Here is a 19,690-nt window from a genome sequence, read left to right on the forward strand (position 1 = left end):
ATGGGATACATGCACATACAAAGAGTCTTCCATTGAAACACCTATTTGTACTGGAGAACTATTTTTAGCAGTGCCATTATGTTATTTCAGATAATCAATCACTATATTTACATAGAGAGGGCCAGTAGTGAGGGCATTAGTCTTGTGGAGGAGGGACTTAACTTAAATCTCCCTCACTGGCTTCCTCTGCAACCTTGGGTGAGACTTTTAACCTATCTGTTCCTCAGCTCCCCATATGGAAAATTAGGATAATAGCACTTCACTGAAATGCTGGAAGGATCAGTATGTTAAAGATTGTGAGGTATAAAAATACTTGTAATTATAAGGGCCTTATAAGTACCTAAGATGGACAGAAATAAACATAGTGAAACTAAATTAATTTACAGTTAAGATTTTACAAACTAAATATAGTAGGTATGCATACCAACTAATTACCCCAACAATACTTGTTTAGTAATGGTGTATGCATTCAGTGCTTGAAATACCAACCTGCCCAAAATGAATATGAAGGTATCTCAAGTAAGTATGTTAATTTTATTTAAAACAAAACAGAAAACCCTCAGGTTTCTATAACTTATTATTTACAAAGTAGACCTTTTATAACCAAGGGTAAGCCTGTGCTATACAATAGAACCTCAGAGTTACAAACACCAGAGTTAGAAACTGGCCAGTCAACAGACACACCTCATTTGGAACCAGAAATAAAAACAATACTGTGTTAAACATAAACTACTAAAAGGGGGGAAAGGAGCATTTTTTCCTCATCATGGTAAGTTTACTATATGCAATCGCGCTGTATTAAGTCAATGTTCAATTGTAAACTTTTGAAAGAGCAACCATCATGCTTTGTTCAGGGGTATGAACATTTCAGAGTTAGGAAAAACCTCCACTGGTGTTTGTAAATCAGGTTCACTATATTTGGCTAAGGCCTGGTGTACAAACATTCACTTGACCCTGCTACGTTGCTCGGGGCTGTAAACAATGTATGTGCCCTGAAGTTAGGTCAACGTATCCGCCTGAGGTAAAAGCAACTAGGTGGCCTGAAGAATCCTGTTGAGCTAGCTCTTGCCTCAGTGGTCAATTCGCACGGCAGCTCTTATTAGAGCACTTGCCAGGGACCAAGCAGGAGCCGGGGAAGCCCTGAGCACCGCGCACGGGAGCGGGGGTGCGAGCTGGACGGGGGCTGCTGGGGCAGGACGCCCCGCGGGCCGGCGAAGCAGCTTGGCGCGGTGGAGGCGGGGCGGCAGGCGGGCTCCCCACACCCGGCCCCGCAGCGGCAGCAGTGCCCGCCCCTTCCCCGCCTCCCTCCCTCCCTCGGCTCGGGCAAGATGGCGGCGCCCAGGTGCTAGGCCCGCACGTGTGTCGGGGTCCCGGCTGCTGCGCCCGCGCGGGGCCATGAAGCCCAAACGCCCCTCGCACAAGGCCGAGAACACGCACAGGGTGAGTGGCCGCCCCGGCAGCGCCGCGCCCGGTCACCGCCCGGGGCCTGAGACTCCCCCGGAGCGCGGCCCTGGCTGCAGGCGGCGCGGTGCAGCACGGGGCGGGCTAGCGAGCTGCGCCCGGCGAGGGGACGGGAGGGGCGCGGCACCCGCGTCTTTCCCAAGCTGTTGCCCCTTCCCCCCGTCATTGCTTTGGGGGGCTTGTTGCGAGGCCCGCATGCTGCGCTGGGCCCTGAAGACGCAGCCCTAGCTGGGATTTTATAGGGTTGCCGGATGGTTTCAGCAAAAATCCCGGACACACTTAACATTATATCACAATCTACATTCCATCGGATTGAGAAAATACCGGACATTTCTATTTTCTCAATTTGTGTCCAGAACAGAAAGCTCAAATACTGGACTGTCCGGTTCAAAACTGGACACCTGGCAATCCTAGCTGTGAAGAGGTTGTAATCTAATCGCACTGATTTTCTTGTTCACTTATTACCCCAATACTGCTGGGCATTTCCTAGGTAGGGAGGTTAGAAATAGTTTATTTTAGTAATTGCGTAACTGCACCAATTTTTAGTTACATAGTTACTAAAATACTTCCCCTCCCAGGGGGTGGGGCCGGCAGTTAGTGCGCCCTGGCCCCCCGTCATCCGCACTGCTGCTTCTGTATCAGAGGCAGCAGCATGGGGGCAGTAGGCGGAACTGGCTCCCTGCACAAATTGGCTCCTGCCTGCTGCCGGGTGCTGCTGCCTCTGATACAGAGGCAGCAGAGCCAGGTGACAGGGTGCTCCCCTCTGTGCGTTTCATTTAAAACTCCCACCTGAGAGCAGGAACTGAGCCAACCTGTCCATACGCGTTTTAAATACAGAGCACTCAAGGGAGGAAGATGTTGTGAGGTACTGGGATTATTAACTGATAAGTAATTGCTAGTTATCTGACTAGCTGCTAACATCCCTTTGGGGGGGGGGGGATTGTATCCCTTTGGGATATATGGTCATTCTAATTTTCTTCCACAATTTGATCTGAAGAACTGGGTCTGGCCCACGAAAGCTCATCACCTAATAAACCATCTTGTTAGTCTTTAAAGTGCTGCACAGTCCTGACTTTTGTTTCAGCAAGACCAAACTAACACAGCTACATCTCTATTACTATCCCTTTTCCTGTTAGACTGCATTTCATTTGTCCCTCTGCTATTTACAACTGGCTTTATTGGAATTTTTCCTCCCCCCACCTCACTTTGTGGAGTAGAAGGAACAAAAAGCAGCAATTTTGCCTTGGGGGTCTTTTAGAGAATAGGAGAGCAAAAGCAGTAGGTTCTTCCTTGTTTCTGAGTTCATGGATGCTTCTTCATGTGAGCACCATTTTGCCTACACTAGGGAAAAGTGAGTACAGGTTGAACCTCCCAAATCTGGGAGGCAAGGCCAAGGATGTTGTTGGACCACAGAGCCCTGGAAGAGCAGGGTCTGCAGAGTCCCAGCTGGACCAGCAGTGGCTAAGCAAGGGAACCTTGCCAGGATAGATGGCATCTAGGAGTCTCCGCCCCAGCTGGGAAACCCCCAGCATCAGTGGGACTAGCCGGGCGAGGGAACCCTGAGAACTCCTGGCAGCAGTGGGGCCATGCAGCAGCCCAGGAGCTCCAGACAGGGAACCCTGGTGGCGGGGCCAGGTGACAGCTGGGAGTCCCTAGTTGACAGAAGGCTGGCCTGGTGGTGCCAGGCAGAAAACCCTGGGAACCTCCCAGTGGTGGTCATTTGGTCGGTGGCCGAACCACCCGGGGGCAACAGAACCAAGCCACAGCAGCAGGGCAGGCAGTGGCTGGGCAGCCTCGAGGTCGGGAAACCCTAAGGAACCCCTGGAGGTACCAGGGCCTGCAGTGGCTGAATGGGGCTTGCGGTGGACAGGTGGCCCTGGCTGAAGAATCCCCAGCGGCAGCAGGCAGGGAGCCTTGTCAGGCCGGAGTTCCCAGGGCAGCAGCAGGATGGGGAACCCCGACCAGGGAGAGGAGCCAGCAGTAGGTAGCCAGTAGTGCCCCTGGTCTGGCAAATTCCCTGGTCTGGGGTGACTCGGGTCCCCAGCATGTAACATCCCTTATAATCTCTTTAATGTAAATAGCCTAAAATGTGTTTGTAAGTGACATAACTGATCTTTAAAGAGATGGCATCAACTCATTTTTTGTCTGAAAGCTTTATATCTAGCAGTGGTATAACTGAGCGGAGATACCAAAACAAACCAAATTCTACTAATTTTCTAGTTTTATTATATTCAACAACATTCCACATATAGTCATTTTCACTGTCTCCCAAGTTGGTCAGTGTGCTTCTCTTGCTGAAAAAAAAGCCAGGAAAACCCATTTACAGAATAGGATGAGAAAACCCGCAATAAAATATTTTAGGAAGGCATTTACCAAAAATGTCAGAAATTGTGTTTTAAAACAGTGTCTATTTAAAACAGTGTTTAGTTGAATTATGCAAAATACTGTACTTGCTGTAACTTTGTTTTGGACAGATTCTTTACACTGAAATATAACTAGTCCATTAATGTTTTTATAGACTGATGTAGATGAGTACAGTTCTGATAAGTGAAGAAAATTATGAACATGTTAATGAACATGTTTTAAAAAGTTTGTGTGTTACTAATAAAATCTTATACTGTGTTAATAATAGGGATGTTAAATTTTGAGTAATTGACTAATCGAATAGTCGATGCATTTTGCATCGACTATTTAATAGGGCGCCTCCACCTTTCGCCTTTGAAGTGAAACAACAGCCCAAAGTGCCGCATGGAGCCCAGGATCAGCTGGGGACTCCACACAGTGCTGCCATTTTGAAACACAGTGCCTGGGGGCACCCCAACTATGTCCGGGCTACATGTGGTGTTTCAGAGCCACAGTGCTCCATGGAGCCTGGGGTCTGGCCCCAGCCTCCAGGTGATATTGCTGCTTTGAAGTACCCACTCCTCTTCATCCCCACTCCACCCCGCTTCCTCTTTCTGATAGAGGCAGCAAGAGGGGGGAGTGACTTATTAGATAGTTGACTTATAAGCATTTATTTATTGGATAGTTGACTAGTCCGTCACATCCCTAGTTAATAATCAGCCTTTCATTGAGATCATGCAAGCTAATGGGAACTTGCATGCACACTCCCTCTCTTCCCCCTCCTATCCCTTTCTTTCTCTCTACCTATCCATTGAAGACTATGGGGCTCTAGATGGGCATTATTTACAGTAAGGATTACACTCTATGGCAAGAGTGGCCAAACATGCTGACTCCTTCAGCTGTATACAGTAATCTGAAGAGGTTCAAGAGCTGGGTGTACCTGCCAGGGCTCCAAGCGTCTTCCCTGCGGTAGGATGGTGGGACGACAGGTTTCAGCCCCATGCGAGATGCCTGATGGGGTTTGGGGCTTCAGCAATATCAGGGATGAAGCCTGCCGATGCCTACTGTGGGGCTGAAATGCCTAGTTCCCCCTCCCTGCTGGGCAGAAGCCTCTAGCACCACCGCCTCACTGCAGGGGAGAAGGCCCAAGTTTCCTCTCCCCAGTCACGGGTGAAGGGGCAATGGAGGTCTTAAATGCGCTGCACTTCAACTGTAAAAGAGCTGCGTGTAGCTCTGGAGCTGAGGTTTGGTCATTCCCTCTCCCCTTCCTCCAGCTTTGTGGTATATCTTAGAACAGGGGATTTGGAAATGCATGTAATTGTATAACCATGTAGCCACTGAAAGCTTCAGCAGTTACACATGGGGTGGAAACCAGCTTGCTGGAAGTCAGTGTGCACTGGGAACTGCCTTCTCCGGAGCTGGACTGGGAGCTATGTGTAACCACTTGAATAACAGCATGAGTTTATCAGTTGCCTGTGTAAATGGCTACACGCTGTCGAAGCAAAAACACGCTCCTCTGTGTTTAGGCAGCTAACAAACAGCTTTATTAATTAATAAAGCACAGCATGAGCCAAACGTGGTTACAGCAGAGCCGGGCCCAGTAAGGCTGCTAATACAATCAATCCTAGTATCTTTATACCCTTAGCCAAACAGTCTGACGTCAGGGCATCCAATTACAGAAATCCTCAATTAAATTTGGAAAAACAAAGCCTTATCAACAAGATGGCGGACAGGTACAAGGGAGTATATCTCCTGTCCCAACCAGCCCAATTAACACATACCAATAGCCTATCCTGTAGGCCTCTTCTCACAGGGTGACAGAAAGTTTACTCTGGTTTACGTGCTTGAGAGAAAAGCTGAAATGGTTTCTGATATACAAGATGGCTTCTAGCTAAACATAAAATAGCTTCTACAACTCCCCCCTTTTAGCCTTTTAAAGGCTAACCTTGAAACCATTTTATACCTTTATTTTTCATTAAAGTATTTATGTACATTTTTTGTTCCTTTCTCTGCTTATTTTATTTTAACATTATGAGTTTTACATTTCCTTTGGTAAGGGTCTGTTTTGTGTTTTTCAGAATACAAGAAATACAGCATTTGATTAACAAGAAACAGCAATAAGCACAAAAGAATATAGCCAATACTAAAATTACTTTTTGCAAAATTTAAGTTTCCACATGTTTAAACCAGCCTTCCAACCAATTCCAGAGGGTTCAGTTTTTCCCCTGCCTTAGGCGTTTCACAGTTTTTTTTAATTTTTGAGACTTTTTTTTTTACTTTTTTGCTGGTGTTAGAAATATACACACAGCATTTTTTTTTACTAAGGCACAAACCCCGCCCTTACTAGCTAGGACATAGTTTAGGGCCATTGGTTTGGGCTTTTTTTTTTTACCCTGGCTTCTGAACCATTACATGTTCAGCAGTACTTTTCAATTGGGGTTAAGGCTAGGCGGATATACCCTGGGTTAGTAAACCCTTTATTCTGCCAAGTACTATTTGGCTTAGTTTACTAAACAGTGTGCCATTTATTTGAGTGTTGTTTAGTGAGACTGGAATTATTGGGATACCTTCTTTTGAATGTACAGGACTGTGAGCACATATTTAGCAACCTGTGGAATTAAATTTTTGGGAAACTTGGTTTATTAAAAGCATAAATACATTTGAACCATATAGGTTATAACTGCTAGGTATTAAAAACAAGACTAAGCATAAGCTTAACATGAATTGTTTGTCCAGCCTCATGCTGGCTGTTTTTTAGGACTTTGTAGATTGCTTCACCTATCGCTGGCAGGTTCTTTTGGGCCGCAGCTGGTACCTTGGCCTTGGTTTTTTAGGCTTGTTTGCTTCTGGGCCTGGATTGCCGGTACCAAGCCTACGCTGATCCTTGTTTACTTTTGGACCTGGGTTTCTGGTACCAGGTTTGTGGTGATTTCTATCTGCTTTTGGACCTGGGTCTTTGGTACCAGGTTTGCGGTGCTTCTTGTTGGGGCCAACCTTTGTAGGTGCTGGAACCAGTTTGCAGTGAGAGGCGTGAATCCAAGTGGGCAATTTTTTGCTTTTTACAGCAGTATGGGTGGTTAGAAGGACTTGGTAGGAACCCTTCCACCTGGGTTCCAGGGCAGTTTTTTGCTTGTGAACTTTTACGCAAACCCAGTCTCCTGGTTGTAGTTTATGGCACGGCTTAGTCAGGGACTCCTGGAAGGCGTCCTTAACCTGTGAATGATAAGACTGTATACACCTTATAAGTTCCTGACAATACTTGACTATGCTTCCTTTAACGAGTGTGGCATCAGCCAGGTTAATGTTTGGGCTGCTTAACAGTTTTATAGGTTGGCCACATGCAATTTCATGTGGACTGAGTTCAGTTTTCTGATTAGGAGTGGCTTTTATGCTTATTAGGGCAATTGGAAGTGCTACTATTTATGTTAAGCCAGAGTTTTTACATATTTTAGCAAGTTTGTTCTTTAAAATTCTGTTTTATCTTTTTACTGCTTTTGCGCTCTCCAGGTGTCGTGCACAGTGCAGTGCTTGTTTGGTAGAGTAGTACTTTTCCAGTTTTTTTTTTTTTTTAACAATTTGCCCAGTAAAGTGGGTACCTTTATCACTGGAGATTACAAGGTATATTTTCCATGATTGGATGTAATGATTTAGAAGTTTCTTAGCTACTGTGATGTCATCAAGTTTCCTGCAGGGATAAGCTTCTACCCGTTCCAAAAACAAGCAAACAATAACCAGCACATTATTTAAAAGATTGACATTTAAGCAATTGAATAAAGTCCATTTGTAAATTCAGAAATGGTTCCAAAGGCGGAGGTCTGGTTGCCGGACACGCTTACATCCCTGCTTAGAACAGCACTATACAGGAAACTGTACTAATTTAAACCCGCTAATGTTTACCTTCCTCCGTACCCTACATTTATGGCCTTAGCTTGCTTAAGTGTGCTCCACCCCACTTAGAAAATGAAACCTAAATGTTTCCTTATTAAGAGGTACTTTATTGTTTGGCTGTAAACACCTCAGGCAAATATTTCTAACAGTTTCCCCTATTAAACAAACAAAAAGACTGATTTCATTGACATAAAACTTTGTCTGTCTGTCTCTCTGTTGTATATGTGTGTGTGTGTGTGTGTGTGTGTATACATACAGTTGTATTTACATAACCTGAATTTCTAGCATACACTGTTTGCTTTTAAAGGAAACATTGTCAATGTTTTCAGTTATATAGTGCACGTCACTGAGACTAATTTAAAAGGGATAATTCTGAAATAAACAGAGCAAAGGAAACATTTGACTTTAGTTTTTGTTTTGCAGTTTCTCACCTTCTCTGAACGCTTAGGCAATGTTAATATCGATATTATTCATCGGATTGACAGGACGGGGAGTTATGCTGAGGTGAGAAGAGTATAATAATTTGGCAATTCTGTAACATCTTTTGACCGAAGCCCTCAGAGCACTTTAGAAATCTATATTCCCCAAATTTCAGATTTTCTAGAGGTATTTAGGCATTGCTCTATTTAGATAGTTAAGTGCCATTTTCAAAAATGTCTTAAGCATTTAGGAGCTTTTATTAGGGAAGAAAAATAATGGATCAAGTAAGGTCCAGATCCCTCAAAGACATATACATATGCTTAACTTTATGCATGGTGCATAGCCCCATTGATTTTAATGGGATTAACGCACAGTGTTTACTAGGGATATTAGTTTATAGCCATTTAAATGGTTAATCCATTGACTGCACACAACCCCCTCCTCCGCCTCTGTATCAGAGGCAGCAAAGCTGGGGAGGTGGGAGCTGGTGTCCATGGAGAGCCAGCTCCCATGGAGCCACCTGTCCCCCCTGCTGCCTCCGTTAGAGGCAGCATTGCAGGGGGCAAGTGGGAGCTAGTGCTTGGGATGAGCTCAAAAGCTGGCTCCCCATGAGCACCAGAGCCCGCAGAACAGCCTGCCCCCCATCCCTGTGCTGCTGCCTCTGTTATAGAGTCAGCAGCGCAGAGGGGCGGGGGCAGGTGGGATACTGGCACAGCCTATATCCATGGGGAGTGCAGCCTCTGTCCATGGGGAGCTCATGGACAGGGGCAGCAGGCAGAAGCTGGTCTGCATGTGGAGCTGATTTTTTAACCGGCTCCCCTTGTAAACTGACTGTGCCTGCCACTCCTGGCTGCTACTTCTAATACAGAGGCAGCAGCACAGGGTGGCAGGGGGTTCCTTGGGAGTGGTGCCAAGCGTGCACTGGCTGCCAGCCTTACCCCTTGGGAGTAGTTTAGTAACTATGCAACTGCTAAAAATTATTGCGGCTACAAGATTACTAAAATACATGGTATTTAACATTCCTAATAAGCACTTGTGTAAGTCTGTGTAGGGTGAGGGATTTAATTAATATATTGTGAAATTATAGTCGAATCTCAAAGTATGTTATCAGTAGTGTTAATTTGAAAAGATCTCTCTGGGATAATAAAACAGTCAGGAGTTTATTTGGTTTTGTATCATCTGGCCATATATTTGAAGCATTAATTGTGTTTTAGTAATCGATGCTGTTCTGAAGCAAAGTCATCAACATTTCTATATCTCTCAAATGAATACTTAAAGCACAATCAAATGCCTCATCTATTGAGTCGTCTTTCTAATTTTATATTAAAAGCATCGTTTTTATTTAAGGCTGTTTAGCTAATGCATGATCTTGATTTCTGACAGGAGGTTGAAACCTACTTTTATGAAGGACTGCAGAAATGGAGAGAACTGAACCTCACACAGCATTTTGGTATCTCTTCATAGCAATTGTTTATAATTCATTGTCTCTGTTCCTGTCTCGCTCCAGAAAGTCACCCAGAGATCCTGGATTCAGTAACCTTTGTTGCAGTTTATTTAAAAACATTTTCCTACCAATGCTTCACCATGTATCCCACTGCCGTCTGAAAGCATGAGGGAGCAGAGAGCAATCTCCCTGCTTCTACTCTCTGCCTTTCTCCTTTTTTCCTGTCCTCCTTTGTCGTCTTTCCTCTGGGGCTTTTATGCAGCCCCATGCTATTGAGGCAGTAGCTGTCCCTGCTTCCTAAATTAGGGCCAGGTTATCTCCATCCTACTCTCATTTGCTCTTCTAATGAAGAGCAGGCACGACAGAGGGCTGAATCTGCAACCCTTTGCCCAGCATCCTGTCCCAGGCACTCTTTGCATAATGTGGTCATACTTTTCAAGGAGATTGCTTACCTAAAATATCTATATCTTAACACACGGGTATTAGGGTCCTGATTCAAAGCTCATTGAAATCACCGGGAGTCTTTCCATCAAATCCAGTGGTTTTTGGATGGGGAGGTGTTACTTTCTTTCAAGTCCTTTATGTTTACCATTACCTATGGGACATTTCTTAAGTGTTCCTTTGTATTTTGCACAGTGAAATTCTACAGAGAAGTGGCCAACAAATGTCAGTCATTCAACCAGCTGGTGTATTATCAGGGTGCCATAGTGCAGAGCTTGAAGACTCATCTGCAAGTCAAAAACAGTCTTGCGTATCAGCCCCTTTTGGAGTAAGTACACATTGTAAAATAAATTCAGTACCTTTCTGTCGAGAGAGGGTGAAAAGCTTGTAAATCACATCCAAAACATTGCGTACGTGTACTTGTTATCTTTGAAGAAAGGATTGCATTGCATGCGTATTACTGAGAGAGCGCCATACCAGTGATAGTTCTGTGTCTTTTATAATAGGATTCTAATACTGGGGCTTACTTTCAACAATACTCCTAGAATATAACCAAACACATCTCTGTAACAATCCAAGAGGCATGTTAGTGTAAGCACATATGTGTCACTGGTACAGTCATGACTGCACTTGGGTTTGAGTCTCACTCTTAATGTCACCTAAAGATAAAATTCTTAGAGGTTGGCTGGTTAGTTTTCCATTCCAAAACCCCTTTCATTTAAGATACACATAAGCCTTTTTAATCCAACCTACCCTGGGAAACAGAGTAAAGAATTTGCTGGGCCAGGGAGGGTGCTGCGGGGTCTGAGTGTGAGAGGGTTGGGATGTGGACTTACCTGGCATCCCGGTCCCGGGGCCACACATGGCTCTGTGCTCCATGCCTCTCCCAGACACCACCCAAAAGCCTCAGAGGAAGCACTTCACTGTGGGGCTGTTCCCCCAGCTGAGGGAGAGGAGGAGCAGCCGCAGCACGTAGAGCTACTCCCTCTGCCACCTGCCAGAGTTTATGCCCCAGATGTTCCTGGATTAGTTTGTTACTTTGTAAGATGTTCACATATGAGACAGAGACGGTTTTTCTTCCAGAAAATCTGCATACTGTTCACCCACTAGAGCCATTTTAATCGGCAGCATGGTTGCCCAATCAGGCAGTATAGCTTATATAGGTGTTTGGCATTTTGAACATACCAACATTGACTTTTGTTATTTGAAATCTAGCCTAGTGGTACAGCTGGCTCGAGACCTACAGACAGACTTCTACCCTCATTTTCAAGCCTTTTTTCTGACCATCACCACTTTATTGGATACCCAGGACACAGAGCTGCTAGAATGGGCTTTTACTGCTCTTTCCTACCTGTACAAATACCTGTGGAGACTGATGGTGAAGGATATGGCCAGTATATATAGGTAAGCTTTATGGTTTATGGTCAGATTATGTTTTAAAGTAAATGTCTCTCTTACTCTTCAAAATTAATTGTCTTTTTAACAAAGTAATTACTGATGAGTTCTTGCTAGCTGAGTTGGAGTTGAATGGTTCTAATTGCCTTTTGTATTTGTAGTTTATACAGCACCTTATTGGCACACCACAAACCACATATCAGAAATTTTGCTGCAGAAAGCTTCACCTTTCTAATGAGGAAGGTAGGTGATGTGTTACTAACATGACTGTAACAACTTTCCACAGTAGCCCCTGGCTTCAGGTTAAACAATATTAAACAGAGCTGTTATGCGTAATAAGGATGGCTGTCCTCTAAGCGGCTAATAAACCACAAACTAGACGGAGCTTGGTCCTGCCTTGAGGGCAGGGGGCTGGACTCGATGACCTCTCGAGGTCCCTTCCAGTCCTATTATTGTATGATTCTATGATTCTATGAACTAGCATTCTGTCCATTATGAGGGGTTTGGTTTGGTCTATACAGTGGCAAATGTTTTATAGGAGACTTAACTTTATATGTAGCATGATGGGAATGGAATGTGTTCCTCAACTCACAGGCTTAGGCAATAGTGGGTCTTTTTGTTTTAAAAAAAAAAAAAAAGGGTGCTGGTACTCCAGGGGAAAAATTGTTGAGCTCTGACTGGAGGTGCCGGCAGTACCATCACAAAAAAGCACTGTCAGGCAATATGCAATATGGATGACTTTTTTAAGAGACGTGAAACTGAAGTGCTTATGGTCACCTTTTCCACATTTCTGTAGAATCCCTGATAAGGAGAAGGGAGTTCTGTTGGTCCTAGCAGGATTGGGTTCCTAGCCAGTGCCTTTTTAAAATAATGGTTTGAGACTGCTTGCTGCATTATTTACAATTTCTGTGCGTCTTCATCTGAGTGCAGAAAATCTGAGTACATAATTTTTCTAGCCAAATTAACATTAAACTGCTATCGTTTTGATTAGGGATGTGAATGACTAGTTGACTATGTTATAAGTAAATTCTTATTGGATAGCTGACAGGCTAGTTGACTAGTTGCTTCTCCCCCACTCCCCGCCACCCCCATTGCTACCTCTATCAGAAAGAGGCAGCAAGGGGGGAGGGAGAGGAAGGAGTGCATCCAAGTGGCAGCGCTGTGTGGAGCCTGGGGCCAGACCCCAGGCTTCACACTCTGCTGCCGCTTCGAAATGCTGTGTGCAGCCTGGGGCCAGCTGAGAGTCCCCCGCTGACCCCAGGCTCCATGCGGTGCTGTTGCTTTGAAACACCGCAGGGAGCACAGGGAACTGTTAGTCCCCTGCTGGTCCCGTGCTCCCTGCAGCACTTTCGTTTTTGAAGTGTAGCCACAGCCCTGGAGCGGAGGCACCCTTCAGAGGTGGAGGCACCCTTATTGACTAGTTGATGGAAATTGCATCAACTATTCGATTAGCCAAATAATTGAAATTTTACATCCCTAGTTTTGATGATGTTGATTAAACCATTGTGTACAGAAGTCAGGGTTCTCTAAAGTGGAGAATTTTAGCACCTTGAATTTTGGATGCCCAACTTAAGTCACCTTAATGAAGCCTGATTTTCAGAAAGTGTCAATTCCTAATCCCTAAAATTCAAGCCCCTTTAAGGAGCCACAGTTTGGGCACCCCAACGCAGGATTTTGAAAATGTTGGGCAGAAATTCAAGCAACGGTCTTGTGTCTGTTTGCATTGTCAGGCAGAGGACTTAATTACTGAATTCTGACTACAATGATCCAGTCCCTTCCTTAGATCCAAGCACAGTCCTTTGTGTTCCAATGACTAGTTTAATACCATTTATTCAATGTGACATCTCAGTATGGCCACAGTTCAGCAAAGAGTTGGCATGTGCTTAACATTAAGCATGTGAGTAATCCCATCCTTGTTCATCTAAGCCCTTCAGCATGTGCATAAGTCCCATTGATTTGAATGGGCATTGTTAGTGGAAATATACTGAGTGACACCATTCACCCTTCCGCTCCATTCAGTTAACATTACATTATTACAGCGATAACACGTTTGAATTGTTAGAGGGTAGAGTAAAGAAATAAGATGGTGCTGTCAGGCGTCATGTTATTTCTTTCCATTTGATAACTAGAACTGAAGATAACTTTTTCTCTGTGGGTTTTGTTTTGTAGGTTTCTGATAAAAATACGCTCTTCAATTTAATGTTTCTTGACCTGAGAGAGCACCCAGAAAAAGTAGAAGGTGTGGGACAATTACTCTTTGAGATGTGCAAGGGTGTCAGGAACATGTTTCACTCTTGTGCAGAGAAGGTAAACATCCTGAGCATACAAGCCAACTGGAAAATGACAAAGTTTTAGTGTCCCTGATACAGCACATCACAAGCCTAATCTTTACTCCTTGAAAGCAATAGGTGTCTTTCTGTTCATGTCAGTAGATTTTGAATGTAAATTGTTCAGTTTATTGTTGTAATATATGTGATGATATCTCTGTAAAGGTGACTTTTTAAGTTTTTGCTTTTAGTCATTCCTGGGCAATATTTGTGTGTGATGTGCATTTCTGTGCATTGGTTTAGAAGTTATAAAATAATTTTTGATTTAAATTTTCAGTACTGAGCAAAAAAACTCCACCACTTTTATAAAGAATCCAAATCCTCAGAATATTTAAAAAAATCATCACATCATCAATTAAGAATAAATTCTAAAGCTAAAGGATTTTCTAAGTCATCTGTTTTCTAAGCATGAAGACACAACTGGCCTTTTCTTTCCACAGGCTATAAAATCAATTCTGCTAAAACTGGGTCCAGTTACAGAGATTGAAGCTAAACTCCCATGGATTATTGTTGGAGAAGCTTTCAAGCATATGGTAAAATCAGCGGCAATGCATATCCATAAGGAGCATTTTGAGATTCTTTTCAAATGTTTGGAAGTAAGTTTTCATTACTGAGAAGCTGAAACCCTCTGCCCCCCCAAGAATAACGTTTTCTGTGTGTTATAGAAAGGGTGTGTGCTGTGTAATTTTTTGCCTCTGGTGGAAACATTAAAATAAATATCACACTAAGGAGGGAAGCCTGGCTTTTCATCACCAAGCTGGTGGTGGCTGTCCTGGGGGGAGGGGTTCTGGAGGCGGGTACCTTGTCCGCTACGCCACTGGGGAAGCCCCTCAACCTCCCTACATTCTGGGCTCCCCTTATCCAATGGTTATTGAACTGATGTAGTTATTCTGTGTAGTTTGGAATGGGATTTGGGAAAAGTCGCCACTGTTTCCCTGCCATGGTTTTAGCAGCCACTGAAAATCCTTTTCATACTCTCCTCCCACTCCAACCAGCATAATAGTATTTTTTGCTCTTCCACTGTTAGGAGTTGTTTTATGTAATTCATTCTTTTACATTCCCTGGATCAGATTCTGGTCTCTCACTAAGTATGCAACAAGGGTGAAGTCACGGCCCAATTGAAATCAATTGCAAAGCCCCCACTGGCTTCAGTAGGGCCATAATTTCACCACAGGAGTCAGTGGAGTTACTGAGATCAGTTTTGATTTGAATGGACTTCCAAGCATTCACGTGTAGCTAAGCACATTTGTTTCTTCTCCTGTTTTTTTTTCTATGCAATCTGTAAGCTCTCTGTGAAGGAGCACTTCATCTTGCAAGACGTTTGTTTTCGGTCCAAGAGATACGAGATGTTAATTATTGGATTATTTGGAACCATTTGGCTTCATTTGCCTTTTCCGTGAAAGATTAATTTGTTGGTTCAGAAGAAGAAAGCTAGCAAATGTTTATCCGGCCAGTGAAACATGAAGTTACCTGAATTGCTTCATCTTAGTGTTATCTGTGACAGGATCTGATCAGTCATGTGAAACTCTCTTGCAGGAATCCGTGGTAGAGTTGCAGGAGAAAATAACTGAGGCCAACTGCTGTGAAAGCTCAGAACAGATTGAAAGGCTATTGCAAGTGTATTTGATCCTAGTAGAACATGCAAGTGGGGCCAAAATCGCTCAACCTGAAGCAGTTTGTGAGGTAGGTCAGACCATCTTTTAGGCTGCTGTGCACAGAGGTGGAGGGTGGGAAACCAGAGCAGATGCAACACTCTCACCTACTCATGGGTGGTAGGTGAAGGCCCAGCTGGGGAAGGCAAACCCTCGCCTGTCCCCTTCCGCCCGAGGTCCTGCCCCTTCCACAATCTCCCCCACCCAAGGTTACTGCCCCCAGTCCTCTTAGTGTCCCCCCATCCCAGTGGGTGGCATGGCCCCGCCCTTCCCGATTTGGTCAAATAGCCTGAGGCAGTTGTGCAGCAGCCCAATCCTTCCTGGCCAGCTGGAGAGCTGGGTTTCAGTATCGCAGCCCCTGCCCTCCTAGGTGGCTGGCAGAAATCATAGGCAGTTCCCTTGCCTACGTTACTTGCCACCCATGCGCCTACTCCCTCTGGTTGTGTGGGTGCACCGAGGGTTAGAAACTGGGTTGGGGCAGTTTGGCAGCCTTTCAGAGCCCCCCCCCCCCCAGGAAATCCATGGGAATTCCCCTGTCTAATATAATGCTGACCCTGTCATTGTGATCTTATGGGTGTCCTGTGCTAAATGAATTCTCCAGTGAGAAAGGCGGGAGGAGCAATCATGGAAATTGCTGCGGGGGACCCTGTGAGGCCATGGTTGCTGAAGGGGCTGTGCTGCTGCAGAGAAGGCAGCAGCCTGGGCCAGCTATGAAAGAGCACTTCCACCGGAGACCTCCTCCCCGGGGCACTGCTGCAGGGAATCCTTGTCCTGGGATGCATGTGACTTTGCCCCGCCCTCCCTCTCTTTCTCATTCTGCAGACATTAGCAGCTGTGTTACAAACCCCTCATCTCTCAGCCCCTTGCTGTAGGACCCTGCTTAAAGTGATTTCTGTTTTGCTGCTCGCTGAGAATGTTTTCCTGCCAGATGCTGTGACTAAGGAAACCGTTGAGAAGGTAACGCAGTGCCTGTTGCAACTGAAGAATCACTGACCAGTCTCTAGAACGAGCTGATTACTGCACAAAGGGCTACTCACAATTTTTTTGCACGAAGGGGGTACCAGGCACTCCCTGCCTTAATTATGCACATGGCCAGCATAGCGACTGATCCAAAGCCCAAGTCTGTTGTTTATTTGTATGACAGTGGTGGGTAGAGGAACCAGTTGAGATTGAAGTGCCCTTATGCCAGGCCCTGTCGTGAGTGACAGTCCCTGTCTAAGTAGGAAAGAGCAGGGAAGGAAACAAAGAGGAGAAGTAATTTGCCTGAGGTTGTACAGCAGGTCCGTGATAGAGCTGGGATTAAAATCCAGGTTCCCATCTGGTGACCTGCCCATTAAACTGTGCTTCCTCCTTTGATGTGGGTGGCCATTTTATTAGGCCCTTTGGCAATGGTCGCAGTATTTTCTAAAGCAAATTAGAGATATATTACAACATCCTTGCTGCTGCCGCTGGACCCAAACATACTGCTGCTTTGCTATTGTTTGCTTATTTTTAAATCTGTTTTGTTGATTGAGGTCTATGTGAGATGGCATTATTTATTGTGGACAGTTACATTTTTGTTTGTTACCCTACATATAATGTAATTAATATGGGCAACTAGTTGCACAGTAGGAAACATAGATTTGCAGAGTTTAACGACGCAATGGGGATACATAAAGGGAAACAAAAAAATGCGTTAATGATGAAATAAGGCTGGAGGAGTTAGTAAGACTGTGCAGTCTTTGGCTTAGTTGGATTAATTCTCTATCTACCAAACCTGGCAAATATGCCATGTTCTTCCCATAAGACCAGGTCCTGAGTATACTCCTGTGTATATGAGTAATCCCATTGAACTCGAAGGAGTTACTCATGAGCATTGGAGTTCCCTATGTGCGTAAAGTGTTGTCAGGGTCAAGAACGGATAGGTATTTATATGTAACTCCTCTCAGCACTAAGAAAGACTATGCACGCATTGGAGGAACATAGCCCATATGTCTTGATTCCCTTCATGAACAAATAAAGCACTTGTTGCTTATATGCCCCTTCTAATCCTTCATTTGCATTTAACAGGTATTTGGAAGTAGGTTTGAAAGGAGCCTCCTTTTGGATTTCTCCAAAACACTGTTTTCAATTAATCAGTTTGAGCAGGTAGGTGACGTTTTCGTTCACTTATTTATTTATTTAGTTTGTAGTCAGATGAGCAATGGTGGAGTTGTGTTTTGGGTGGGGAAAATGGGTCTGACAAGGAGCTGTTCTAATGCTGAACATAGGAATGCCATCACACTTGTCAAATTCATAATGTTTCTATCTGTTTCCTAAGATGAGTCATTTAAAAAGAAGAGAGGTATATTTGAACTCTTCATCTTCTCTGTCTTCACGTTGACCTGATGGGGATGAAAGAGGCTGTTAGTCAATACCAGTAGAATGAAAATGGCAATTCAGAAATGTCTTTTCTTTAACGAAAAACAGGACTATGTAGCACTTTAAAGACTAACAAGAAGGTTTATTGGAGGATTCCTACAGTGTTAATGAAGAGGAAGACATGGTACCCGAGTCAGGGAGATGGCAGTAGTCTCTAGTCAGGGTCGTGTTGCTGTTTTTGCTTTTGAAATGAACTGAACGCCCATTATGGCTGCACACCTTCAGCCTCTACCCCAAACACACACTCTCCAATATCTTTTCTGTGGTCTTTGTGACTCTTTCATGGCAGATTGGTTAACAGAGGTGGTGTCTCAGTGGAGGTGTCAGAAGTCTGGGGACTTTAGGTTGTGTCTGTCACTTCTTTCCAGATCCTTTTTTATACTCAGAGAGATGGGAAAATTGCAAGGAATGTACAGAGAGGTTCTTGGTACTTTAAGCGAGTTCCTCCTTTGAATGAGAGGAAAGTTGTGGTGAGAGAGGTCCAGGTTGGATATTAGGAAAAACTGTTTCACTAGGAGGGTGGTGAAGCACTGGAATGGGTTACCTAGGGAAGTAGTGGAGTCTCCATCCCTAGAGGTGTTTAAGTCTCAGCTTGACAAAGCCCTGGCCGGGTTGATTTAGTTGGAATTGGTCCTGCCTAGAGCAGGAGGCTGGACTTGATGACCTTCTGAGGTCTCTTCCAGCTCTATGGTTCTATGATTCTATGAATGGAAGAGACAGAGTAAATGGGAGGATACAAGAGGGTTCCTACCATAACAAATGAGAGCCCCTCCAAAAGCTGCTGGCCAGTTTCCTCAGCTGAGGTCTGGTCTCTCTGCTTCTGGCTCCTTATTCATGGTGTCAATGAGGCAGCAAATTTCAGTGTTCATGGAAGGAAAGTGGGGAGAGGAATAAGTGTGTAGATATGAGGTTGGTATTTGTGTGGAGGAGGCTGGAGAAGAGGAATTCCTGTGTGGGCGGGTGAAGGCTGAAATGGAGAACAGGGATGTCTGCGAGGTGTGTCCTGAGCGGGGTTAACTAGGACTCTGAGGAGGGGCATGGAGTTGTGGGGAGCATGGTTCTCTGCAAGTTGTCAGGTGCTGTGTGGGGAGACAGGAGTTGGGACAGGCCTGGGTCTTTGGGTCAAATCATTGGCTCCTCAAAGGCTCCCTGATATTGATGACCTCAGTGTCTTGCTGACCTGATGCATCAGTGTTGGAGAAAACCATGACACAGTGACAGCTTGGCTTCCCTGGCACCTGGGTCTTGGATTCCTGATTTGCTTGAACTCACGTCTCCAATGCTGAACAATTCTCAATTTTTTTTCCCTTTCAGCATTTTCTTCCACGTTTTCTAGAGTACATTGAGGACTGCTTCTCTGGAGAAGATGCTACAGCTAGAGATGAGGCCATGGCACTTTTGGCTAAACTCATTCTGGAGAAAGCAGAACCTCCCATTGTTGGCTCAATGGCTTTTGAAAAGTATCCCCTTGTTTTTAGAGCGCCACCAGTAGGGTAAGTCTCCTCACACTCCGCAGGTAGTTACCTCGGAACTCTCTTCGGAAACTTAGTAGTGTCACTAAGCAGAACAGTATCAGTCCTGCCGCTTCACCTACTGGTCACTCCTTTTAACATTTTATTCAGCACAGGAGATCCCCAACCCCGATTTCAATATCTTAGTGGCACTGCAATATAAATATATGGGCTGTCAATTAATGCGTGTTAATTCCTGTAATTAATACCAGGGAGAATTAACTTTTCATTAATTAATTTTTTAATGCCTGTTAATCACAGGCATTTCCGTGGCGCTGCCCCTTTGAAAAGCTGCCGCAGTGTTTCAAAGGGGCAGCACAAAGCGGAGCTGGGGTCAGCTGGGGACTCCAGCTGATCTTGGGCTCCCGCAGCACTGCCTCTTTGAAACGCCGTGGCGGCATTTCAAAG

General features: G+C 44.7%; 1 protein-coding gene across 1 annotated transcript in view; it reads left to right on the plus strand.

The window, feature by feature from the left end:
* The first annotated feature begins 1,221 nt into the window (after positions 1-1,221).
* UTP20 (UTP20 small subunit processome component) overlaps positions 1,222-19,690 on the plus strand; it is an 84,733-nt gene continuing 66,264 nt past the window's right edge. The window contains exons 1-12 of the mRNA XM_075934286.2: positions 1,222-1,440; positions 8,116-8,196; positions 9,496-9,562; positions 10,193-10,325; positions 11,213-11,401; positions 11,554-11,635; positions 13,562-13,699; positions 14,160-14,315; positions 15,256-15,402; positions 16,194-16,328; positions 17,421-17,498; positions 19,086-19,264. Coding sequence (XP_075790401.2) covers positions 1,396-1,440; positions 8,116-8,196; positions 9,496-9,562; positions 10,193-10,325; positions 11,213-11,401; positions 11,554-11,635; positions 13,562-13,699; positions 14,160-14,315; positions 15,256-15,402; positions 16,194-16,328; positions 17,421-17,498; positions 19,086-19,264 — 1,430 coding nt within the window. The 5' untranslated portion in view covers positions 1,222-1,395. The remainder of the gene's footprint in view (positions 1,441-8,115; positions 8,197-9,495; positions 9,563-10,192; positions 10,326-11,212; positions 11,402-11,553; positions 11,636-13,561; positions 13,700-14,159; positions 14,316-15,255; positions 15,403-16,193; positions 16,329-17,420; positions 17,499-19,085; positions 19,265-19,690) is intronic.

The sequence above is a fragment of the Pelodiscus sinensis genome, chromosome 1 (assembly GCF_052426305.1).
Source record: "Pelodiscus sinensis isolate ZL-2025 chromosome 1, ASM5242630v1, whole genome shotgun sequence".
NCBI classification, from domain to species: domain Eukaryota; kingdom Metazoa; phylum Chordata; order Testudines; family Trionychidae; genus Pelodiscus; species Pelodiscus sinensis.